Raw genomic sequence first — 27849 nt, forward strand, 5'->3', positions numbered from 1 at the left:
ACACAATGGACGTGACTAGGTCGGTAGAAGCTGGGGATGGAACCAGGAACCCTCAGGTTGCTGGCACGGCCACTCTCCCAACCAAAGTTGGTAATGAACACTGTATTTTTTTACACAAATATATATATATATATATATACACACACACATATATATATATATATATATGTGTACATGTATGTATATATATATGCACACACCTATGTTTATACATACACATATATATATAGACACACCTTTGTGTGTATATATATACATTTTTGTACACATACACGTGTGTGTGTATATATATGTATATGTATATATACAGTGTTTTTGTGTGTTTATGTATGTATGCATGCAGACATGTATATGTACATGTAAATGTGTGTATACGTATAGATGTTTCTATATATACATGTTAACAAGTGGGTGTATTTACACTTGTGTATATCCACGTTAATGTGTGTGTATATATGTATGTGTATATATATATATACACAGTAAGTATATTTGTGTGTATATGTATGTATGCAGATATGTATATACATGTAAATGTGTCTATATACACACGTTAATGTGTGTGTATGTGTATATATATATGTGTGTATATATATATACACAGTATGTATATTTGTGTGTATATGTATGTATGCAGATATGTATATACATGTATATGTGTCTATATATCCACGTTAATGTGTGTATATATATCTACAAGAGTGTATATATATATATACCTATGTGTGTATATAAATGTAACACGTGTGTGTGTATATGTATGTATATATATATATATGTGTATATATGTATGTATATATATATATGTATGTATGTATATACTTATATATTTGTGTGTGTGTGTGTGTATATATGCATATGTATATATAGTGTGTGTGTGTATATATATATATAATGTTTGTGTGTACATATACTTTTGTGTTTTTTACGTATATATGTATGTATATATCTATGTGTATATATGTATGTATGTATGTATATACTTATATATTTGTGTGTGTGTATGTATGCATATGTATATATAGTGTGTGTGTGTGTGTGTATATATATAGTATATATATATACACACACACGTATATATGTATGTATATATGTGTATATATATGTATATATGTATGTATATACTTATATATATGTGTGTGTGTATATATATATATAATGTTTGTGTGTACATGTACTTTTATGTTTTTTACATATATATGTATGTATATATGCGCCTGTGTGTGTGTGTGTGTGTGTATTTCCCTGTAACAAAAAAGGGCATAAAACATTAAAATAAATCTTTATATGGAATAATATCATTAAATTAATAATTTAAGCGTGGAATAATTTAGTTTTTTTTAAAAAGACTAATTTTCATAGAAATATATGACTGAAACCTTTCTGGGTGCCAAACTTGAGAGGAGCCCTCAGGGTTATAAAAAATATATATTATTATTGGTTTAGAATATTAAAAAGATGAAACTGTCCCTCTCAGTGGAAAAAGGTGTGGACGTCCCTGCGGATTCAAAGAGGATCATCCCACAGGTTAATCGAGCGACGATCCACTCATCATGATCATCTCCCTGCAGCCGGGTGGCGTGTGAGCGCGCGCCCGCGTCGTCTCGAGAGCGCGCCTCCTGGCGCACATGGAGCTTATAGAGGTGGCGAGCAGAGGAGGAGGAGGATGAGGATGAAGATGATCCAGCAGCGTGTGATGGAATCTATCAATCGATTAATCGACGGGCATCAACCTTCATGTGCGTAATGCAGCTCGTGGACGCGCAGACGGACACGCGCGCAGGTGGTCCAGGTAAGCACACACACACACACACACACACGAACATCTTCCACATGGCAGACTCCATAGACAATTTGCGCATTTCTCGCGTTTTTGAGGCGTGGGTCGCGTGGAAGGCGAGCATGACGTCACCAAAGTGTCGGATCGAAGCTTCCAGACGGCGTCTTCTGTTCCGCACGCCGATCAACCACCTCCGAGTCGTCTAGTCGCGCCTTGACACTTGTTTGCAGATAACGCGCGCTCGCTGCCGCGCTTCGACGCATGCTTAGAAGTGGACGGAAAGCTAACGGAGTTTGGAACGGCAACTTGTTATTGTTGGACGGCGTCCCCGCCCTGCGATCTGCGCGTGCGCGAGGCAACCCGCAGTATTTGCTATTTAATAATAAACTTATGATTTTAATAAGTCAGTCCGGTTTTGTTTTTTTTTTAGATTATGATTAAAATAGACTTTGTTGACATCGGAGGGACATTTGTGCTGTTTTTGTGTCATCATGTGGGGGAAAAAAAATCTACTTTTTTATTTTATTTTTAAAAAACGCTTTTTTTATAGCCATTGCTAAAATAACAACATGGACACTTCGTCGTTAAATATTGACTTAAAAAAAAAATAATAATAAGAAAAAGTTGTGAAAGTCAACAGATGCCCACTAGAGGATGAAAAGAAGGACGCAGAAGCTGCGCCCCAGGGTTGAAAGGCTATTGGCTCCCCGCTCGGACCTCTCAGCCAATCGCAGCTGGGCATTCACAGTTGGGATTTTCTACAGTGTTGCCATGGCAGCATCAGCAGCATGACCTACATTCATCTCTGTCTCTCCTGCACACACACACACACACACACACACACACTTGTAGTTTTACCTTTGTGAGACCTGACCAAAAAATGCCCACCCCTTTATAGATATATAAAGATGTGTATTTACAAAATTTAATAATATATACATACTGTGCAAATATTTAAAACATTTGTTGTGATGAGGTGGCGACTTGTCCAGGGTGTCCGCCGCCTTCCGCACGATTGTAGCTGAGATAGGTACCAGCGACCCCAAAGGTAAAAAGTGGTAGAAAATGGATGGATGAATGGATGTTATAGTTTTTATGTTAATAACGTTTCATAGTTTTGATGTCATTAACTTGGTATAGTTTTGTGTTTATTGTGTTATAGATTTAATGTTATTAACTTGTTAGTTTTTGTTATTAACGTTTTATATGTTAACATGTTATAATTTTTATATTATTAACATGTTATAAATTTGTTTTTAACATGTTTTATGTTATAATTTTGGTATTTAAGTGTTATAGTTTTTATGTTATTCCAGTTTTATAGTTTTTGTATTAATAACGTGTTATAGTTTTTATGTTACCTGTTAAGTTTTTTTATTAACGTTTTATGTTATTGACATGTTATATACTTGATCTGTTTAACGTGTTAATGTTTAAGTTAACGTGCTATAGTTTTTGTTATTAACGTGTTATAGTTTTTATGTTATTAACATGTTATAATTTTGTCATAAACATGTTATAGTTTTTATGTTATTAACATGTTATAATTTTGTTATAAACATGCTATAGTTTTTATGTTAACATGTTATTGTGTTTATGTTATTAATATGTTATAATTTTGTTATTAACATGTTATAGTTTTTATAGTTATAGTTTTTATGTTAACTGTTATAGTTTTTGTTAACGTTTTATAGTTTTGATGTCATTAACTTGTTACAGTTTTTATGTTTATTGTGTAATAGATTTAATGTTATTAACTTGTTATAGTATTTGTTAACATGTTATAGTTTTTGTTATTAACATGTTATAGTTTTTATGTTAACATGTTATAATTTTGTTATAAACATGTTATAGTTTTTATGTTATTAACATGTTATAATTTTGTAATCAACATGCTATAGTTTTTATGTTAACATGTTATTGTGTTTATGTTATTAACATGTTATAATTTTGTTAACATGTTATACTTTTTATAGTTATAGTTTTTATGTTAACTGTTGTAGTTTTTGTTAAGGTTTTATATTTTTGATGTCATTAACTTGTTACAGTTTTTTACGTGTTTATTGTGTTATAGATTTAATGTTATTAACTTGTTATAGTTTTTGTTATTAACGTTCTATATGTTAACTTGTTATAGTTTTTATGTTATTAACATGTTATAGCTTTTATGGTATTAACATGTTATAATTTTGGTATTAACATGTTATTGTTTTTATGTTATTAAAGTGTTATAGTTTTTATGTTATTCCAGTTTTACAGTTTTTATATTAGTGAAGTGAATTATATTTATATAGCGCTTTTCTCTAGTGACTCAAAGCGCTTTACATAGTGAAACCCAATATCTAAGTTCCAGTGTGGGTGGCACTATTAATAACGTGTTATAGTTTTTATGTTACCTGTTAAGTTTTTGTTATTAACAATTTATGTTACTAACATGTTATAGTTTTGATTTGTTTAACGTGTTAGTGTTTAAGTTAACGTGCTATAGTTTTTGTTATTAACATGTTACAATTTTGTTATTAACATGCTAGAGTTTTTATGTTAAGGTGTTATAGTTTTTATGTCATTCCCGTTTTATAGTTTTTTTTATTAAAAACTTTTTAAACTTTTTAAAGTTTTTATGTTAACTGTTATAGTTTTGTTATTAACGTTTTATGTTATTAACTTGTTATAGTTTTGATCTTATTAACGTGTTGGTTTTTATGTTAACATGTTATAGTATTTGTTAACATGTTATAGTTTTTGTTATTAACATGTTATAGTATTTATGTTATTAACATGTTATAATTCTGTTATAAACATGTTATAGTTTTTATGTTATTAACATGTTATAATTTCATAATCAACATGCTATAGTTTTTATGTTAACATGTTATTGTGTTTATGTTATTAACATGTTATAATTTTGTTATTAACATGTTATACTTTTTATAGTTATAGTTTTTATGTTAACTGTTATAGTTTTTGTTAAGGTTTTATAGTTTTGATGTTAAGTTGTTACAGTTTTTTATGTGTTTATTGTATTATAGATTTAATGTTATTAACTTGTTATAGTTTTTGTTATTAACGTTCTATATGTTTACTTGTTATAGTTTTTATGTTATTAACATGTTATAGCTTTTATGGTATTAACATGTTATAATTTTGGTATTAACATGTTATAGTTTTTATGTTATTAAAGTGTTATAGTTTTTATGTTATTCCCGTTTTATAGTTTTTATATCAATAACGTGTTAGTTTTTGTTACCCGTTAAGTTTTTGTTAACGTTTTATGTTAACATGTTATAGTTTTTGATCTTATTAGCGTGTTAGTTTTTATGTTAACATGTTATAGTTTTTGTTATTAACATGTTATAATTTTGTTATTAACGTGTAATAGTTTTCATGTTATTAACATGTTATAATTTTGTTATTAACATGCTAGGGTTTTTGATCTTATTAGCGTGTTAGTTTTTATGTTAACATGTTAGTTTTTGTTATTAACATGTTATAATTTTGTTATTAACGTGTAATAGTTTTCATGTTATTAACATGTTATAATTTTGTTATTAACATGCTAGAGTTTTTATGTTAAGATGTTAGTTTTTATGTCATTCCCGTTTTATAGTGTTTATGTTAACGTGTTATATTTTTTTATTTTAACTGTTCAGTTTTTATTAACGTTTTATGTTATTAACATGTTATAGTTTTAATCTTATTAATGTGTTAGTTTTTATGTTAAAATGTTATAGTTTTTGTTATTATCATGTTATAGTTGAATGGTATTAACATGTTATAATTTTGTTATTAACATGTTATAGTTTTCATGTTATTAACATGTTGTAATTTTGTTATCAACATGCTAGAGTTTTTATGTAAAGGTGTTATAGTTTTTTATGTCATTCCCGTTTTATAGTTTTTCTATTAATAACGTCTTATAATTTTTATGTTAACTGTTATAGTTTTTGTTTATAACGTTTTATGTTATTAACATGTTATAATTTTGTTATCAACATGCTAGAGTTTTTATGTTAACGTGTTATAGTTTTTATGTTAACATGTTATTGTGTTTATGTTATTAACATGCTATAATTTTGTTATTAACTTGCTATAGTTTTTATGTTCAGGGGTTATAGTTTATGTTATTCCCGTTTTATAGTTTTTATATTAAAAACATTTTAAAGTTTTTATGTTAACTTTTATAGTTTTTCTTATTAACGTTTTATGTTATTAACATGTTATAGTTTTGATCTTATTAACATGTTAGTTTTTATATTGATATGTTATAGTATATGTTATTAACATTTTATAGTTTTTATGTTATTAGCATGTTATAGTTTCTGTTATTATTAACATGTTATTTTGTTATTAACGTGCTATAGTTTTTATGTTAACGTGTTGTAGTTTTTATGTTATTAACGTGTTATAGTTTTTATGTTATGAACATATTATTTTGTTATTAACATGCTATAGTTTTCATGTTATTAACATGTTATAATTTTATTAAAATGCTATAGTTTTTCTGTTAACATGTTGTAGGTTTTATGTTATGAACATGTTATTTTGTTATTAACGTGCTATAGTTTTTATGTTAACATGTTATAGTTTTTATGTTATTAAAATGTTATTGTGTTTATGTTATTAACATGTTATTATTTTGTTATTAACATGCTATAGTTTTCATGTTATTAACTTGTTATAGTTTTGTTATCAACATGCTATAGTTTTTATGCTATTCACGTTTTATAGTTTTTATATTAATTGCGTGTTATAGTTTTAATGTCTTTGTGTTACAGATTTTTGTAATCAACTTGTAACAGTTTTTGTTATTAACGTTTTATATGTTATTAAGCTGTTATAATTTTGATGTTATTAACACTGTATAGTTTTTCATGTTATTACTGTGTTATAGAGTTACTGTTATTAACTTGTTATAGTTTGTAGGTTATTAAGGTTTTATTACTGGTAACCAGCCCCATACCATGAGAACCATACTAGTTACACCATTGATTTTTACAACAACAAAACAGCACAAACAGGTTTGGGGGGATTTTAACAAAGTGGGGGGTCAAAAGCCAGTCACAGTATTTGTACAATAATGCCCCCTGCTGGCCGGGGGTCGCCGTCTTGGCTACGTCACGGAAGGGGCGGGGCTACCTGGAGCTAAGAAGGAGACAACAAAGAAGAAAAGGTGGCAATCGTGCAGGAACTAAGTGCACTCAGTACACCCGCTGAAGTGTACTGACGGTCGTGTTGCGTTTACATGCTCACTGGCGTCACAAGTACTTAAAAAGTACACTTAAAAAAAAGTACACTGCGTGCACTTATAGTTCCTGAGTGCACTCATTTGGATTGCATAATCTCCCTCTCACCTGATAAATGGAGCATAGTTAGCCCCGCCTCTTTTTGCACTTATGCACTTATCACTTAAGCACTTATGCACTTAAGAGACCAAACAAACACAAAGTAAACACATCACATGCTCGTGCTGTACAGGAAGTAAAAGTCATGTGACACCGCCCCCCCCCCCCCCCCCCGCTGACTCCTCCCTACATTGCCCCGCCCCCATCTCCTGCCCCCCACGGATGACATAAGCATGTCAATAAAGTGTGTGTGTGTGTGTCATTGTCCTGCTAACGTGTGAGTGTGTGTGTGTGTGACCTCCAGGAAGCTGGTGTCGATCCAAGCAGTTTACCAAAACAAAAGCAGCAGGTGTTTTTGTTTTTCAAAGTAAAAGTGGCACCGAAGTGCTAAACGGCGTGCAAAAGTTCAAGATTGTGCGTCCCGTCCGGCATGGAGTGAAAGATGACTTCCTGTTAGCGATGTTTACTTTTTATTTAGTGCCTCACATGCTTTTATTTTGAAAATGCCAGGCCAGGCGGGAAAGGGTTGACTGTGGTGGCTTGACTCCCTGCAGGGGGCCGTCCCAAACAGGCAGAGTGGACCAGCTGAATGTTGGACGCAGACCTTCTGGATGCTCCGCACACTGCAAGTGACGCTCTCCTCAGGTAGGACAAGTCCTCATGTCTGTCCTCTTCTCTGTCCTCATGTCTGTCCTCTTGTCTGTCCTCATGTCTGCCCCCATGTCTGTCCTCATGTCTGTCCTCTTGTCTGTCCTCATGTCTGCCCCCATGTCTGTCCTCATGTCTGTCCTCTTGTCTGTCCTCATGTCTGCCCCCATGTCTGTCCTCATGTCTGTCCTCTTCTCTGTCCTCTTGTCTGTCCTCATGTCTGTCCTCTTCTCTGTCCTCATGTCTGTCCTCTTCTCTGTCCTCTTGTCTGTCCTCATGTCTGTCCTCTTCTCTGTCCTCATGTCTGTCCTCTTGTCTGTCCCCATGTATGTCCTCATGTCTGTCCCCATGTCTGTCCTCTTGTCTGTCCTCATGTGTCCTCTTGTCTGTTGTCATGTCTGTCCTCTTGTCTGTCCTCATGTGTGTCTTTATGTCTGTCCTCATGTCCGGCCTAATGTCTGTCCTCTTGTCTGTCCTCATGTGTGTCACCTTGTCCATCCTCATGTCTGTCCTCATGTCTGCCCTCATTTCTATTCTCATGTCTGTCGTCATCTGTCCTTGTCTGTCCTCATGTCAGTCTTCATGTCCATCCTCATGTCTGTCTTATTGTCTGTCTTCATGTCTGTCCTCTTCTCTGTCCTCAAGTCTGTCCTCTTGTCAGTCCTCATCTCTGTCCTCATGTCCGTCTTATTGTCAATCCTCATGTCTGTCCTCTTGTCTGTCCTATTGTCAGTCCTTATGTCTGTCCTCACGTCCGTCCTCATGTCTGTCCTATTGTCAGTCCTCATGTCCGTCCTCATATCTCTCCTCACGTCCGTCCTCACGTCTGTCTTCATCTCATTCCTTACGTCCATCCTCAAATCTGTCCTCATGTCTGTCCACATATTTGTCCTCTTGTCTGTTTTCTTGTCTGTCCTCATGTCCGTCCTCATGTGTGTCCTAATGTCTGTCCTCTGTCCTAATGTCTGTCCTCTTGTATGTCCTCATGTTTGTCCTCATCTGTCCTTATGCCTGTCCTCAAATCTGTCCTCATCAGTCCTCTTGTCTGTTGTCATGTCTGTCCTCAAATCTGTCCTCATGTCTGTCCTCTTGTATGTCCTCATGTTTGTCCTCATCGGTCCTTATGTCTGTCATCTTCTCTGTTGTCATTTTTGTCCTCAAATCTGTCCTCATGTATGTCCTCAAATCTGTCCTCATCAGTCCTCTTGTCTGTTGTCATGTCTGTCCTCTTGTATGTCCTCATGTTTGTCCTCATCTGTCCTTATGTCTGTCATCTTCTCTGTTGTCATTTCTGTCCTCAAATCTGTCCTCATGTATGTCCTCATCTGTCCTCTTGTCTGTTGTCATGTCTGTCCTCAAATTTGTCCTCATGTCTGTCCTCCTGTGTGTCCTAATGTCTGTCCTCATGTCCGGCCTCATGTCCGTCCTCATGTCTGTCTTATTGTCAGTTCTCATGTCTGTCCTCATGTCTGTCCTCTTGTCCTTCTACATGTCTGTCTTCTTGTCCGTCCTCATTTCTGTTCTCATGTCTTTCCTCACGTCCGTCCTCATGTTCGTCCTCTTGTCTGTCTTCTTGTCTGTCCTCATGTCTGTACTCATGTCTGTCCTCATGCCTGTCCTCTATCCTAATGTCTGTCCTCATGTCTGTCCTCATGTCTCTCCTCACGTCTGTCCTCACGTCCGTCCTCATGTCTGTCCTCATCTCAGTCCTCACGTCCGTCTTCATGTCCGTCGTCATATCTGTCCTCATCTTAGTTCTCAAGTCTGTCCTCTGTCCTCATGTCTGTCCTCATCTCAGTCCTCACGTCCGTCCTCATGTCTGTCCTCATCTCAGTCCTCACGTCCGTCTTCACGTCCGTCGTCATGTCTGTCCTCATCTCAGTCCTCATGTCTGTCCTCTGTCCTCATGTCTGTCCTCATCTCAGTCCTCAAGTCCGTCCTCATGTCTGTCCTCATCTCAGTCCTCAAGTCCGTCCTCATGTCTGTCCTCATCTCAGTCCTCACGTCCGTCCTTATGTCTGTCCTCATCTCAGTCCTCACGTCCGTCTTCACGTCCGTCGTCATGTCTGTCCTCATCTCAGTCCTCATGTCTGTCCTCTGTCCTCATGTCTGTCCTCATCTCAGTCCTCACGTCCATCCTCATGTCTGTCCTCATCTCAGTCCTCAAGTCCGTCCTCATGTCTGTCCTCATCTCAGTCCTCACGTCCGTCCTTATGTCTGTCCTCATCTCAGTCCTCACGTCCGTCTTCACGTCCGTCGTCATGTCTGTCCTCATCTCAGTCCTCATGTCTGTCCTCTGTCCTCATGTCTGTCCTCATCTCAGTCCTCGCGTCCGTCCTCATGTCTGTCCTCATCTCAGTCCTCACGTCCGTCCTCATGTCTGTCCTCATCTCAGTCCTCACGTCCGTCTTCACGTCCGTCGTCATGTCTGTCCTCATCTCAGTCCTCATGTCTGTCCTCTGTCCTCATGTCTGTCCTCATCTCAGTCCTCAAGTCCGTCCTCATGTCTGTCCTCATCTCAGTCCTCAAGTCCGTCCTCATGTCTGTCCTCATCTCAGTCCTCACGTCCGTCCTTATGTCTGTCCTCATCTCAGTCCTCACGTCCGTCTTCACGTCCGTCGTCATGTCTGTCCTCATCTCAGTCCTCATGTCTGTCCTCTGTCCTCATGTCTGTCCTCATCTCAGTCCTCACGTCCATCCTCATGTCTGTCCTCATCTCAGTCCTCGCGTCCGTCCTCATGTCTGTCCTCATCTCAGTCCTCACGTCCGTCCTTATGTCTGTCCTCATCTCAGTCCTCACGTCCGTCTTCACGTCCGTCGTCATGTCTGTCCTCATCTCAGTCCTCATGTCTGTCCTCTGTCCTCATGTCTGTCCTCATCTCAGTCCTCACGTCCGTCCTCATGTCTGTCCTCATCTCAGTCCTCACATCTGACGTCACGTCCATCCTCACGTCAGTGCTCTGTCCTAATGTCTGTCCTCATCTCAGTCCTCACGTCCATCTTCATGTCTGTCTTCATGTCTGTCCTCATGTCTGTCCTCATCTCAGTCCTCACGTCTGACCTCACGTCTGACCTCACGTCCGTCCTCATGTCTCCGCCTACTTTGAACAGCTACGAACATGCACCTCAGGGCGTCCTCGTCATTTCTACCGATCAGAACGAAGATCTGAACTCGTGCGGGCGAGTTATTGAGGTTTCGTGTTTGGTGGCGAACCATCAGATCAAAGCCTGGCGCCGTGCCCCGCCCACATCTTACGTGCTAGATGATAATTCTTCACAATTGAGCGTCGCCGTCAGTTTAATGTCTGCCTCTGATCTTCCAAAGGGACGTAATACCGATTAGATTGAAGACGGCGTGGAAGGTTACTCGCTGCCAACGCCGCACGGATAAGATCAACGTCATTTCTACCAATTAGCATCAAAGTTTGGCGCCATGCCCCGCCCACATCCTGTCAGAGGCAAAACATGTTTTGCCATTCATTTTCAGTTTTAGTATGTGATCACTTTTAGTATGTGATCATCACTTTTAGTATGTGATCACTTTTAGTATGTGATCATCACTTTTAGTATGTGATCATCACTTTTAGTATGTGATCACTTTTAGTATGTGATCACTTTTAGTATGTGATCATCACTTTTAGTATGTGATCATCACTTTTAGTATGTGATCACTTTTAGTATGTGATCACTTTTAGTATGTGATCACTTTTAGTATGTGATCATCACTTTTAGTATGTGATCATCACTTTTAGTATGTGATCACTTTTAGTATGTGATCACTTTTAGTATGTGATCATCACTTTTAGTATGTGATCACTTTTAGTATGTGATCATCACTTTTAGTATGTGATCACTTTTAGTATGTGATCACTTTTAGTATGTGATCATCACTTTTAGTATGTGATCATCACTTTTAGTATGTGATCACTTTTAGTATGTGATCATCACTTTTAGTATGTGATCACTTTTAGTATGTGATCACTTTTAGTATGTGATCATCACTTTTAGTATGTGATCATCACTTTTAGTATGTGATCACTTTTAGTATGTGATCATCACTTTTAGTATGTGATCACTTTTAGTATGTGATCACTTTTAGTATGTGATCATCACTTTTAGTATGTGATCATCACTTTTAGTATGTGATCACTTTTAGTATGTGATCATCACTTTTAGTATGTGATCACTTTTAGTATGTGATCATCACTTTTAGTATGTGATCACTTTTAGTATGTGATCATCACTTTTAGTATGTGATCACTTTTAGTATGTGATCACTTTTAGTATGTGATCATCACTTTTAGTATGTGATCATCACTTTTAGTATGTGATCACTTTTAGTATGTGATCACTTTTAGTATGTGATCAGCTCAGGTGCAAAACAAACTGCTGGTGATGGCAGTTTTCACCGCTAGGCTCCGCCCACTAGGAGTGGGGCAGTTTTCACCGCTAAGCTCCACCCACTAGGAATAGGTACTGACCCACCCGGCACCTCAGGGTCTCATCATCATTTCTACCAATTAGGATCCAGATCTGAGTTAGTGTGTGTGTGTGTGTGCGTGTGTATAAATATCTAAGTGTGTGTGTGAGTGTAATTGTGTGTATATAAATGTGCAAGTGTGTGTGTGTAATTTTGTGTGTATATAAATATGTGTGTGTGTGTGTGTGTGTGTAATTGTGTGTGTGTAATTTTGTGTGTATATAAATGCGTAAATGTGTGTGTGAGTGTAATTGTGTGTAAGTGTGTGAGTTTGTAAATTTGTAGGTGTGTGTATGTGTGTAATTGTGTGTGTGTGTGTGTAAATGTGTAATGTAATGTGTGTAATAATGTGTAAGTGTGTTTGTGTAAATGTGTGTAAGTATGTAAGTGTGTAGGTTTAACTGTGCAAGTGCGTGTGTGTAAGTTTGTGTGTGTGTGTAAGTATGTAAGTGTGTGATTGTGTGCATGTGTGTGTGTTTGTGTGTGTGTCAGTAAGTTTGCGTGTGTGTTTGTGTGTAAGTCTTTGTGTCCATGTGTGTAGGTATGTGTGTGTAAGTGTGTACATGTGTGTGTCAGTGTGAGGGTGTAAGTGTGTAAGTGTGTGAGGGTGAAAGTGTGTAAGTGTGTGAGGGTGAAAGTGTGTGAGGGTTTAAGTGTGTAAGTGTGTGAGGGTGAAAATGTGTGATGGTATGAGGGTGAAAGTGTGTGATGGTATGAGGGTGTAAGTGTATGAGGGTGTAAGTGTGTGAGAGTGTAAGTGTGTGAGGGTGTAAGTGTGTGAGGGTGAAAGTGTGTGATGGTTTAAGTGTGTAAGTGTATGTGGGTGTAAGTGTATGAGGGTGTAAGTGTGTAAGTGTGTAAGTGTGTGAGGGTGAAAGTGTGTGAGGGTTTAAGTGTGTAAGTGTATGAGGGTGTAAGTGTGTGAGAGTGTAAGTGTGTGAGAGTGTAAGTGTGTGAGGGTTTAAGTGTGTAAGTGTATGACGGTATAAGTGTGTGAGAGTGTAAGTGTGTAAGTGTGTAAGTGTGTAAGTGTGTAAGTGTGTAAGTGTGTGTGTGTGTGCGTGTGTGTGTGTGTGTGTGTGTGTGTGTGTGTGTGTGTGTGTGTGTGTGTGTGTGTGTGTGTGTGTGCGCGCTCACTCTCACTCTGGCCAGACTCCTCACACGCTTCCTTTTGTTCCAAGGCCGGCTTCCTCTTCCTGTTTCCTGCTCAGCTCTACTTCCTGTTCTCATGTACATTGTTTCAGTGTCAGGTCAAAGGTCACCATGATGTCATGTGTGTGTGTGTGTGTGTGTGTGTGCAGGCGAGGGAGTCAATCAGTGAGGACGAAGGAGGCGGAGTCACATGGGACGCACTAGCCATGGAAGTCAAAGGTCAACTCATCTCAGGACCTGGTGAGACACAACCTGTGTGTGTGTGTGTGTGTGTGTGTGTTTGTGTGTGTGTGTTTGAGACATTAAGAAGGAAAAGTAGCTAAGTTTTCACATTGACTGTGTGTCGCTTTTAAAAGTGTTCCCCCTCTGGTCAACATATGAAATAACAAGTGTGTGTAAGAAATTGAAATGCCCCCCCTTTGGCCAAAATCAATAAAACAAATAAATAAACATGTTTATAGAGACATACTGTAATAACTTGAAGTTAATAATGAAGATTAAAAACCAATTACAAAAAAAAAGAACTAAAAACAGTCTTTTTCTCACAATGTCGACTTTTTTCTTATAAAATTGGGAACAATTTCTCATATTCTTTCTGTTTCTGTAACATTGCAATATCTTCTTGTAAAATGATTACTCTTTTATGTAGGATTATTACTTTTTAATGCAAAATGGTGACATTTGTCATGTATAAATACATACTTTTATCACAATATTACCCATTTTTTGTTGTTCTTGTAAAACCGTGACATTTTTTGAGTAAAATTATGACTATTGTCATCATTTTGTCAAATAAAATTCCGATTATTATCTTATTACCAACATTTTAAAGTTTTCTTATAAAATTCTGACTTTTGCTGAGTAAAATGACAACTATTTGCATAAAATTGCCACAATATTAAGCTTTTCTTGTAAAATTGCGACTGTTATTGAGTAAAATTCTAACTTTTATCACAATATTGCACAAATGTTCAGCTTTTCTTGTAAAGGGACATCAAGAAGGAAAATCAGCTTCCATATGAGGAGGTGTGAACAAGTTAGGACCGAAATCATGGTCCCAATACGGAAAACCATTGCATCTAATAGAGAGCCAAATACTAGAATGTGTGAACATTGCTCCAAAGTCAGGATTTTTTTGTTAAATTAATGTGCATACAAAAGTAAACATTGACAGGTGCAAAGGCAGCAATATATGATAAAACAAGATGGTAACTAAAGAAGGACTTCCCTATTCATCCCAGAAAAAAACTCGCCAGGTGAACAGCTGACTTTTGTCATCATTTTGCTACGTAAAATTCCTATTATTATTATAATATTGCCAACATTTTAAAGTTTTCTTGTAAAATTGCGACTGTTATTGAGTAAAATTCCATATGAGGAGGTGTGAACAAGTTAGGACCGAAATCATGGTCCCAATATGGAAAACCATTGCATCTAATAGAGAACCAAATACTAGAGTCTGTGAACATTGCTCCAAAGTCAGGATTTTTGTTGTTGATTTAATGTGCATACAAAAGTAAACATTTACAGGTGCAAAGGTAGCAATATATGATAAAACAAAATGGTAGCTAAAGAAGGACTTCCCTATTCATCACAGAAAAAAACTCGCCAGGTGAACAGCTGACTTTTGTCATCATTTTGCTAAGTAAAATTCAGATTATTATGATAATATTGCCAATATTTTCAAGTTTTCTTATAAAATTGTGACTTTTGTCGAGTAAAATGACGACTCTTTTCATATAATTGCACAAATGTTCAGTTTTTCTTGTAAAATTTTGACTTGTGTTGAGTAAAATGACGACTTTTATTATAACACTGCTAAAATTCCAAGTTTTTCTTGTGAAAATGTGACCTTTTTCTTGTGAAATTCCAACTCATTTTTCACAAGAAGCTTTTTTTATATATCTACATAGTTTGTGTATATTATTAATGTTGTAAATACACATCTTTATATAAATAGAAAGGGTGGTCCTAAAAAGGTCAGAGGGTAACAAATACAAGAATGTGTGTGTTCTTGTATTTCTACCCTGCTTGAGACATCAACAAGGTAAAGCAGCTTCCATATGAGGAGGTGTGAACAAGTTAGGGCCGAGATAATGGTCCCAATACGGAAAACCAATGCATCTAATAGAGAGCCAAATACTAGAGTCCGTGAACATTGCTCCAAAGTCGGGATTTTTTGTTGATTTAATGTGCATACAAAAGTAAACAGGTGCAAAGTTTTTTCTATAAAATTGTGACTTTTGTCTATTAAGATGACGACTCTTTTCATAAAATTTGCACAAATGTTCCGTTTTTCTTGTAAAATTTTGACTTGCGTTGGGTAAAACGACGACTTTTATTAAATACTGCCAAATTTTGAAGTTTTCTTGCGAAAATGTGAACTTTTTCTTGTGAAATTCCAACTCATTTTTCACAACAAGCTTTTTTATATTTGCACAGTATGTATATATTATTAATGTTGTAAATACACATATTTGTATATCTACAAAGGGTGGTCCTAAAAAGGTCAGAGGGTAACAAATACAAGAATGTGTGTGTTCTTGTATTTCTACCCTGCTTGAGACATCAACAAGGTAAAGCAGCTTCCATATGAGGAGGTGTGAACAAGTTAGGACTGAAATCATGGTCCCAATACGGAAAACCATTGCATCTAATAGAGAGCCAAATACTAGAGTCCGTGAACATTGCTCCAAAGTCGGGATTTTTTGTTGATTTAATGTGCATACAAAAGTAAACAGGTGCAAAGTTTTTTCTATAAAATTGTGACTTGTGTTTATTAGAATGACGACTCTTTTCATAAAATTTGCACAAATGTTCCGTTTTTCTTGTAAAATTTTGACTTGCGTTGGGTAAAATGACAACTTTTACTATAATACTCGCAAAGGTCTCAACAAGGTAACAAATCCAAGAGTGTGTGTTATAATAAGTTTTGTGTGTGTTTGTTAGCTGTGGTCACATGCTGGGACAGGAAGCAGAGGGAGCGCATGGCGGAGCTGCAGGAGAGGAGGCGGAGCCTGCAGGCGCTGCTCAGCGTGCGATTGGCCGAGCTGAGGCGGGTGTGTCTGCAGGAGGCGGTGAGTGACGTGGCCGTAGGTCGGCCGGCGGCGGCGACGTGGCTGAACTTGCGCGCTCTCGTTGGCCAGGAGCTGACGGGCGCGCTGCCCGCCGACTTCCCGCTGGCGACGGGGGAGAAGCCCCCCACCGTGAGGCGCAGGGGCGGGGCCTCCTGCCAAGCAAACAGGAAGTGCAGAGGAGAGGTGAGCTGAAGTTAGTTTGAGTCTTTATTACCGAAACTTTTTTTGACACTGGATTTATTTATTTATTTATTATTTACAGATTTATTTATTTTTTTACATCAAATTGTGTAAACTGATTTTTTAAACACTGACTTTTTACACGCTGAATTTTAAAACACTGTATTTTAACATATCGAATTTTTAGAAAAATACATATTTTGCTTGCAATGTTTTATTAAATGAAATTATAGTTATTTTTTGTTTTTATTATGAAAGCTTTTTTTGACAAAAAAAAAATTGTATTATTTTTTTTTTACATCAAATTATGCCAAAAATTTCCATCCATCCATCTGTTTTCTATCCATCCATTTTCTACCGCATGTCCCTCGCAACCAATATTTTGGCACAATTTTTTTTTTTTACACAGAATTTCTTTACAGTTTTTTTTTATGAATGGATTTTTTAAACACTGACTTTTTAGACGCTAAATTTCAAAACACTGTATTTTAATATATTTAATTTTTAGAAAAAGACATATTTTGCTTGCAATGTTTTATTAAATGAAACTATGGTTAACTTGTGTTTTTATTATGAAAGCTTTTTTTTGACACAGAATTTATTTGATTTGATTTTTTTCCTACGATTTTTTAAAATGTTTTACTCAAATTATGCCAAACATTTCCATCCATCCATCTGTTTTCTATCCATCCATTTTCTACCGCATGTCCCTCGCAACCAATATTTTGGCACAATTTTTTTTTTTACACAGAATTTCTTTACAGTTTTTTTTTATGAATGGATTTTTTAAACACTAACTTTTTAGACACTAATTTCAAAACACTGAATTTTGACATACATCATTTTTAAAAACATAATTTTGCTCACATTTTTTTTATTAAATGAAACTATGGTTAACTTGTGTTTTTATTATTAAAGCTTTTTTTTGACACAGAATTTATTTGATTTGATTTTTTTCCTACGATTTTTTAAAATTTTTTACTCAAATTATGCCAAAAATTTCCATCCATCCATCTGTTTTCCATCCATCCATTTTCAACCGCTTGTCCCTCGCAACCAACATTTTTGCACTCTTTTTTTTTTTTTTACACAGAATTTCTTTACAGTTTTTTTTTATGAATGGATTTTTAAACACTGACTTTTTAGACGCTAAATTTCAAAACACTGTATTTTAATATATTTAATTTTTAAAAATACATATTTTTGCTGACATTTTTTTATTAAATGAAACGATGGTTAATTTGTGTTTTTATTATGAAAGCTTTTTTTGACACAGAATTTATTTGATTTGATTTTTTTCATACGATTTTTTTTAATTTTTTACTCAAATTATGCCAAAAATTTCCATCCATCCATCTGTTTTCCATCCATCCATTTTCAACCGCTTGTCCCTCGCAACCAATATTTTTGCACTCCTTTTTTTTTTTCACACAGAATTTCTTTACAGTTTTTTTTTATGAATGGATTTTTTAAACACTGACTTTTTAGACGCCAAATTTCAAAACACTGTATTTTAATATATTAAATTTTTAAAAACACATATTTTTGGTGACATTTTTTAATTAAATGAAACGATGGTTAATTTGTGTTTTTATAATGAAAGCTTTTTTTGACACAGAATTGATTTGATTCAATTTTTTGTATGATTTTTTTTTTACATCAAATTATGCCAAAAATGTCCATCCATCCATCTGTTTTCCATCTATCCATCCATCCATCCATCCATCCATTTCCTACCGCTTGTCCCTCGCAACCAATATTTTTTAACATTTTTTTTTTTACACAGAATTTCTTTAGTTTTTTTTATATAAATCATTTTTTTAAACACTGACTTTTTAGACGCCAAATTTCAAAACACTGTATTTTAATATATTTAATTTTTAAAAATACATATTTTTTCTGACATTTTTTTATTAAATGAAACGATGGTTAATTTGTGTTTTTATTATGAAAGCTTTTTTTGACACAGAATTTATTTGATTTGATTTTTTTCATACGATTTTTTTTTTTAACTCAAATAATGCCAAAAATGTCCATCCATCCATCTGTCTTCCATCCATCCATTTTCAACCGCTTGTCCCTCGCAACCAATATTTTTGCACTCTTTTTTTTTTTTTACACAGAATTTCTTTATAGTTTTTTTTATAAATGGATTTTTTAAACACTGACTTTTTAGACGCTAAATTTCAAAACACTGTATTTTAATATATTAAATTTTTAAAAACACATATTTTTGGTGACATTTTTTAATTAAATGAAACGATGGTTAATTTGTGTTTTTATAATGAAAGCTTTTTTTGACACAGAATTGATTTGATTCAATTTTTTGTATGATTTTTTTTTTACATCAAATTATGCCAAAAATGTCCATCCATCCATCTGTTTTCCATCTATCCATCCATCCATCTATCCATTTCCTACCGCTTGTCCCTCGCAACCAATATTTTTTAACATTTTTTTTTTTTTACACAGAATTTCTTTAGTTTTTTTAATATAAATCATTTTTTTAAACACTGACTTTTTAGACGCCAAATTTCAAAACACTGTATTTTAATATATTTAATTTTTAAAAATACATATTTTTGCTGACATTTTTTTATTAAATGAAACGATGGTTAATTTGTGTTTTTATTATGAAAGCTTTTTTTGACACAGAATTTATTTGATTTGATTTTTTTCATACGATTTTTTTTTATTTTTTACTCAAATTATGCCAAAAATTTCCATCCATCCATCTGTTTTCCATCCATCCATTTTCAACCGCTTGTCCCTCGCTACCAATATTTTTGCGCTCTTTTTTTTTTTTACACAATTTCTTTACAGTTTTTTTTAATGAATGGATTTTTTAAACACTGACTTTTTAGACACCAAATTTCAAAACACTGTATTTTAATATATTTAATTTTTAAAAATACATATTTTTTCTGACATTTTTTTATTAAATGAAACTATGGTTAATTTGTGTTTTTTATTATGAAAGCTTTTTTTGACACAGAATTGATTTGATTTGATTTTTTTTGTATGATTTTTTTTTTTTATACATCAAATTATGCCAAAAAATTTACATCCATCCATCCATCCATCCATCTGTTTTCCATCTATCCATCCATTCATTTCCTACAGCTTGTCCCTCGCAACCAATATTTTTGCACAATTTTTTTTTTTTAAACAGAATTTCTTTACAGTTTTTTTTAATGAATGGATTTTTTAAACACTGACTTTTTAGACACCAAATTTCAAAACACTGTATTTTAATATGTTTAATTTTTAAAAACATAATTTTGCTGACATTTTTTTATTAAATGAAACTATGGTTAATTTGTGTTTTTATTATGAAAGCTTTTTTTGACACAGAATTTATTTGATTTGATTTTTTTCATATGATTGTTTTTTTTTTACATCAAATAATGCCAAAAAGGTCCATCCATTCATCTGTTTTCGTTAAATACAATTTTCTAAGCAAAACTTTTTAGAAATTCAGTTTGATTAAATCGTTAGTTTTTTTTAATTCAGCCTGTAAAAATTCAGTAAAAAAAATAAAAACAAAAAACTTTTTTAAAAATTCAGCTTGATTAAATTGTTTTTTATTTTATTTATTGTGCAAAAATTCAGTAAAATATAAAATAAAATAATGAGTGTATAATTATAGGTTGCTTAAAAAAAAAGCAACCAATATATCTGCACTGATTTTTTTTTTTAAACCTAATTTGTTTACACCGTTTTTTAATAGATTTTTTTTTAAACACTGACTTTTTACACACTGAATTTCAAAACACTGTATTTTAGCATATTACATTTTTTAAAAGCACATATTTTGCTCACAAGTAAAATTACAGTTAATTTATGTTTTTATTACCAAAGCTTTTTTTGACGCAGAATTGATTTGATTCGATTTTTTCGTATGATTTTTATCCATTTTTGCCAAACATTTTCTAAGCAAAACTTGTTTAAAAATTCAGTTTGATTAAATTGTTTTTTGAATGTCACTGTGCAAAAATTTAGTTAAAAAATATTTATGTATATATATATATATATATATACACACACACATATATATATATTTTTTTATGTGTGTATATATATATATATATATTAATTATTGGTTGCTTCAAAAAAAAAAAAAGCAACCAATATTTATGCACTGTTTTTATTACACTGAATTAGTTTACACAATTTTTTGGAATAAACTGATTTTTTTAACACTGACTTTTTGCACACTGAATTTTAAAACACTGTATTTTAACATATGGAATTTTTTTTAAAAGACATATTTTGCTTACAATGTTCTATTAAATGAAACTATGGTGAATTTGTATTTTTACCATGAATTTTTTTTGACACAGAATTGATTTGATTTGATTTTTTTGTATGATTTTTTTACATCAAATTATGCCCAAAATTTCCATCCATCCATGTTTTCCATCTATCCATCCATCCATTTCCTACCATTGTCCCTCGCAACCATTATTTTTGCACAATTTTTTTTTTTACGCATAATTTCTTTACAGTTTTTATTTTTATAAATTGATTTTTTAAACACTGACTTTTTAGACGCGAATTTTCAAAACACTGTATTTTAACATATTTAATTTTCAAAAACACATATTTCTGCTCACAATTTTTCATCAAAATAAATTATGGTTAATTTGTGTTTTTATTATGAAAGCTTTTTTTTGACACAGAATTTATTTGATTGGATTTTTTCCGTATGATTTATTATTTTTTTTACATCAAATTATTCCAAAAATGTCCATCCATCCAGCCATCCATCTGTTTTCATGAAATAAAATTATCCAAGCAAAACTTGATCAGGAATTCAGTTTAATGAAATTGTTTTTTTAAAATTCAGCCTGTTAAAAATTCAGTAAAAAAAATAAATACAAAAAACTTGTTTGAAAATTCAGTTTGATTAATCATTTTTTAAAATTTACTCTGTAAAAATTCTGTTTTTTTTTTTTTTAAATGACTATAATTATTGGTTGCTTCCAAAAAAAATCAACCAATATTTCAGGTTTTTTTTAAATACCCAAGTTTTGCTTACATTTAAAAAATTTTTTTACTTAACTCTAATTTGTAATAAAGCTTTCGCAATAAAGACAAAAGTTATTTGTACGCCCCGCCCACTTTGAACTAACGTCACCCTGTGACCCCGCCCACAGGAAGAAGACAATCAGCGAGTGAAGCCTAAAAAAACTTTATTCAGCGGCGCGCTGAGGAAACACAACGACCGCGAACACAACGTGCACACACAACACGGCAAGACCACTGTGCACAGAGGATGTCACACTGGTAACACAACACAAAAATGCCCGCACACACACAACAACACACGTTTACACACAAAAAACACTCAGACATACACAGAACAAACACACACATTCAAACATGCACACAAACGCAAACAAACAATAAAACACACACACATATACGAACACTCACTCTCACATGTACAAACACACGCACACACACAAACATACAAACACACACAAACGATAACACACACATACACGAACACACACACACATCCACAAACAATAACACACGCACACACATATACGAACACAAACTCTCACAGGTACAAACACACACACAAACATGCACACAAACAATAACACACACACACACATATACGAACATACACTCTCACATGTACAAACACACACACAAACATACAAACACACACAGACGATAACACACACACACACACATACACAAACAATAACACACACGCACACACATATACAAACACAAACTCTCCCAGGTACACGCACACACACAAACATACAAACACGCACACACACAGAAAACACAAATATACACACACAACTACACTCACAAACACACACACAAACCTGCAGACACACAAGCATACACACAGACACGCACACACACACACAAAACACAAAATCACACAAACGCACACAAACAATAACACACATACACACATATACAAACACACACTCTCACATGTACAAACACACGCACACAAACGCACACAAACAATAACACACACACACATACACAAACACACATACATACACAAACAATAACACACACGCACACACAAATACGAACACACACTCTCACAGGTACAAACACTCACACACACAAACATACAAACACTCACACACAAACATACAAACACACACAAAAAACACAAATACACACACGCAACTACACTCACCAACACACACACAAACATGCAGACACACAAACATACACACAGACACGCACACACACAAAACACAAAATCACACACACGCACACACACAACAACACCCACAAACACACACACTAACAAAATCACACACACGCACACACACACATGACAACACACAAACACACACACAAAAACTCTCAGACATACGCACAACAACAAACACACATACAAACACGCGCACACACAAACAATAACACACACACACAAGCACACAGAAAATCTCACACACATACACTCACACACGACAACACACACAAAAACACTCAGACATACACACAACAACAACCACCCACACAGACAGAAACAAACACACACGCACACACATCCACAAACACACACTCACACACGTACAAACTCACTCACGCACACACACGAACACACACAAACACACGTTCACACACAAAAAACACTCAGACATGCACACAACAACAAACACACACATACAAACGCGCACACACAAACAATAACACACACACAAGCACACAAACACGCGCACACAAAATCTCACACACACATACACTCACACACAACAACACACACAAATACACATTTACACATAAAAAACACTCAGACATACACACAACAACAAACACCCACACAAACAAACACAAACACACACGCACACACGTACAAACTCACACATGCACACACACGAACACACACAACACACATGTGTAGGACTGTGTTTATTAAGTGTGTGTGTGTGTGTGTGTCCAGACGACACAGTGCGGTCAGAGAGCAGCTCCACATCCGACTCTACAGGACACGACAACGGTACGCAGACACACACACACAGACATGCACAGAGCAGGAGGTTGATGACGTCATGGTGACGTTGCAGACGAGTGTGTGGCTCAGGGAGGCCCCCTGCTGGCGGTCTCTGGTTCTCCAGTGGAGCTCTTCTACCCCAGCAGAGCCAGGAGGAGCTCGCTGTGCCGCAGGTGATGACGTCACACATAATTTCACGTAAGACAAGCGAGCCTGATCCAGGTGTTCCACTTCAGGGCGGAGCTTCCTGAGGTCCTCGCCAGCCACAGGCCCCTCCTCCTCCAGCTCCCCGCCCCTCCTCGCTCCCACGACAGCTCGCCGACTTCCCGCCCGTCCGAGGCGTCCCGTCGCGGCAACAGCGCAGACTTCCCGCCGGAGGAGAAGGAGGAGGGCGGGATGGGCGGCGTCGCCCCCCCGGAGGCGGGGCGGGGCTACGGCGACCTCCTGCTGGACTACGTGCTGGCCAAACAGCGGCAGCGCGCCAAGCCGCACCGGCCGCCGCCGCACTACAACGGCCACGCCTCCTCCTCCCGGCCGCCCCCGGTGGCGCCGCCCGCCTACCGCGTTCACATGGGCGAGCAGCGCCGCGTCAAGGTCACCCGCACCAAGTCCTGTGGCCCCTTCCTGCCCGTGCCGGAGGCCGACGCCCACATCCAGCCCGACCCCCACCCGCACCTGCTCCCCCCGCAGCCGGCCCCCGCGCAGGTGGGCGCCGCCAGGAACCTCCACAAGGCCCTCGCCCTGGAAGGTAAACCCCGGTCGACACCAGCTCGCCTCCGCCTTTCCGCGCTGACGCCGCCGTCTCCCTCCGACAGGTCTGAGGGACTGGTACTTGAGGAACACCGCAGGCTCCTCCCACGCCGACGGCAAGGTCAAAGGTCAAGCCGGGGGCGCCTCCGCGCAGCGCAGACGCACCACTCACGGCCTGCAGGGGGCGCTGCCGCACTCAGTCACCTTCCACGGACACCCGTTGCACGGCAGGTGGGTGCACCGCCCGGCTGTTACCATGGCAACACGCCCCCTCTCTCTCTCTCTCCTCTCTCTACAGGTCTGGGGGCGGCTCGCTCTACCTGGACTCCGCCCCCCACCACAAACAGGAAGCCCCTCTCAGGGAAGCGCCTGCAGAACCCACCTCGCCAGGAACTCTGGTCTGACCACTCGGCCGCCACTTCAGGAAGTGGGCGGCGACGCACGCCGCCGCCGCCGCCTCAGGGAGAGCGATCTTTTCACGCTTGGTGACTACGCCCAAAGACTCCGCCCAGCAGCCCCAAGGACGCGGAAGAGCGCGAGAGAGCAATAACGAGTGGTTTCTTTGTCGTCGTTCAGGTTCCACCTGAAGCGCGTTAGGCCGTCATGGCAACCGTCTCCATGACGATGCCTGATGACGTCGTCATCACGTGACCACTTCCTTCAGGTGTGGCTGTGAGCAATGTTTTTTTTTTTATGAACTACAATCAGCTGAGGTGACAATCACACGACGGGTATTGATCAGAGGCTATTAATTAGGGACAGGGGTGTCCAAACCTTTTTTAGACCGAGGGCCGCCCACTGGGGGCCACATTGAGATTTTTCCATTTTCAAAACCAATACAGTATTTATTCTAAGTCGTTAGTCAGGTTTCATATTTTAGCATTGAAAGTAAATTATTATTATTTTTTTAACACTTTAACGACTGAGACCCTTTTGGGTCCCCCGAAGTCCTTAGTCAGATTTCAGATTTTAGCGTCGAAAATAAATAAAATATTTATTTTTAACACTTTAACGACTGAGACCCTTTTGGGTCCCCCAAAGTTTTTAGTCAGATTTCATATTTTAGCGTAGAAAATAAACAAAATGTTTATTTTTAACACTTTAACGACTGAGACCCTTTTGGGTCCCCTGAAGTCTTTAGTCAGATTTCATATTTTAGCGTCGAAAATAAGTAAAATGTGTATTTTTAACACTTTAACGACTGAGACCCTTTTGGGTCCCCCGAAGTCATTAGTCAGATTTCATATTTTAGCGTCGAAAATAAGTAAAATGTGTATTTTTAACACTTTAACGACTGAGACCCTTTTGGGTCCCCCGAAGTCTTTAGTCAGATTTCATATTTTAGCATCGAAAATAAGTAAAATGTTTATTTTTAACACTTTAACGACTTAGACCCTTTTGGGTCCCCCGAAGTCTTTAGTCAGATTTCATATTTTAGCGTAGAAAATAAATAAAATGTTTATTTTTAACACTTTAACGACTGAGACCCTTTTGGGTCCCCCTAAGTCCTTAGTCAGATTTCATATTTTAGCGTCGAAAATAAATAAAATGTTTACTTTTAACACTTTAACGACTGAGACCCTTTTGGGTCCCCCGAAGTCCTTAGTCAGATTTCAGATTTTAGCATCGAAAATAAATAAAATATTTATTTTTAACACTTTAACGACTGAGACCCTTTTGGGTCCCCCAAAGTTTTTAGTCAGATTTCATATTTTAGCGTAGAAAATAAACAAAATGTTTATTTTTAACACTTTAACGACTGAGACCCTTTTGGGTCCCCCGAAGTCTTTAGTCAGATTTCATATTTTAGCGTCGAAAATAAGTAAAATGTGTATTTTTAACACTTTAACGACTGAGACCCTTTTGGGTCCCCCTAAGTCCTTAGTCAGATTTCATATTTTAGCGTCGAAAATAAATAAAATGTTTATTTTTAACACTTTAACGACTGAGACCCTTTTGGGTCCCCTGAAGTCTTTAGTCAGATTTCATATTTTAGCGTCGAAAATAAATAAAATGTTTATTTTTAACACTTTAACGACTGAGACCCTTTTGGGTCCCCCGAAGTCATTAGTCAGATTTCATATTTTAGCGTCGAAAATAAGTAAAATGTGTATTTTTAACACTTTAACGACTGAGACCCTTTTGGGTCCCCCGAAGTCTTTAGTCAGATTTCATATTTTAGCGTCGAAAATAAATAAAATGTTTATTATTAACACTTTAACGACTTAGACCCTTTTGGGTCCCCCAAAGCGTTTGGTCAGATTTCATATTTTAGTGTTGAAAATAATTTCATTTTTTATTTTTAACACTTTACTGACTGAGACCTTTTGGGTCCCCCGAAGCCTTTAGTCAGATGTCATATTTTAGCGTCGAAAATAAATAAAATGTTTATTTTTAACACTTTAACGACTGAGACCCTTTTGGGTCCCCCGAAGCTTTTAGTCAGGTTTCATATTTTAGTGTTGAAAATAATTTAATTTTTTATTTTTAACACTTTACTGACTGAGACCTTTTGGGTCCCCCGAAGCCTTTAGTCTAATTTCATATTTTAGCGTTGAAAGTTAATTTCATTTTTATTTGTGACACTTTAGCGACTGAGACCCTTTTGGGTCCCCTGATGCCTTTAGTCAGATTTCATATTTTAGAGTTGAAAGTAAAATATGAAATCTGACTAAAGGCTCGGGGGACCCAAAAGGGTCTCAGTTGTTAAAGTGTTAATTTTTTAAATTATTTTTACTTTCAACGCTAAAATATGAAATCTGACTATAGGCTTCGGGGGACCCAAACGCGTCTTAGTCGTCAAAGTGTTAAAAATAAACATTTTATTTATTTTCGGCGTTAAAAAATGACATCTGACTAAAGGCTTCGGGGGACCCAAAAGGGTCTAGGTCGTTAAAGTGTTGAAAGTAAAAAAACATTTTTATTTTCAACACTAAAATATGAAATCTGACTAAAGGCTTTGGGGGACCCAAAAGGGTCTAAGTCGTTAAAGTGTTAAAAATAATAAAATGTTTTACTTTCTACGCTAAAATATGAAATCTGACTAAAGGCTACGGGGGACTCAAAAGGGTCTCAGTCGTTAAAGTCTTAAAAATAAACATTTTATTTAAAAGCGCTTTGAGTCACTTGAGAAAAAGCGCTATATAAATATAATTCACTTCACTTCACTTATTTTCTACGCTAAAATATGAAATCTGACTAAAAACTTCGGGGGACCCAAAAGGGTATCAGCCATTAAAGTGTTAAAAATAAAAAATATTTTTACTTTCAATGTTAAAATATGAAATGTGATTAAAGGCTTCGGGGGAACCGAAAGGGTCTCAGTTGTTAAAGTGTTAAAAATATATATTTATTTTACTTTCAGCGCTAAAATATGAAGTCTGACTTGAGGCTTTGGGGAACCCAAAAGGGTCTCAGTTACCAAAGTGTTCAAATAAAAACAAGCCATTTAT

General features: G+C 36.1%; 1 protein-coding gene across 3 annotated transcripts; it reads left to right on the forward strand.

The window, feature by feature from the left end:
• The first annotated feature begins 1606 nt into the window (after nt 1–1606).
• ccdc120a (coiled-coil domain containing 120a) lies at nt 1607–27040 on the forward strand. Of its 3 annotated transcripts, XM_061902774.1 has the most exons (11): nt 1607–1792; nt 7677–7767; nt 13552–13642; nt 16352–16479; nt 16549–16662; nt 21819–21948; nt 23597–23653; nt 23721–23820; nt 23884–24395; nt 24463–24628; nt 24696–24948. In XM_061902774.1, exons 3-11 carry the CDS (start codon nt 13609–13611, stop codon nt 24799–24801), a joined length of 1347 nt encoding a protein of 448 aa, XP_061758758.1. In that variant the 5' UTR covers nt 1607–1792; nt 7677–7767; nt 13552–13608; the 3' UTR covers nt 24802–24948. The 3 variants fall into 3 exon arrangements, with proteins under 3 accessions (XP_061758758.1, XP_061758756.1, XP_061758757.1); XM_061902772.1 differs by having other exon boundaries at nt 24463–27040; XM_061902773.1 differs by lacking the exon at nt 1607–1792 and having other exon boundaries at nt 7633–7767; nt 24463–27040.
• The last annotated feature ends 809 nt before the right edge of the window (nt 27041–27849 follow it).

Source organism: Nerophis ophidion, linkage group LG06 (genome assembly GCF_033978795.1).
Source record: "Nerophis ophidion isolate RoL-2023_Sa linkage group LG06, RoL_Noph_v1.0, whole genome shotgun sequence".
NCBI lineage: Eukaryota > Metazoa > Chordata > Actinopteri > Syngnathiformes > Syngnathidae > Nerophis > Nerophis ophidion.

Coding starts and splice junctions, on each gene's coding strand:
- ccdc120a (XM_061902772.1), top strand. CDS start 13,609: ATGGAAGTCAAAGGTCAACTCATCTCAGGACCTG. Junction 23,654..23,720: donor CTCTACAGGACACGACAACG/GTACGCAGACAC, acceptor GTGACGTTGCAG/ACGAGTGTGTGGCTCAGGGA. Junction 23,821..23,883: donor AGGAGCTCGCTGTGCCGCAG/GTGATGACGTCA, acceptor GTTCCACTTCAG/GGCGGAGCTTCCTGAGGTCC.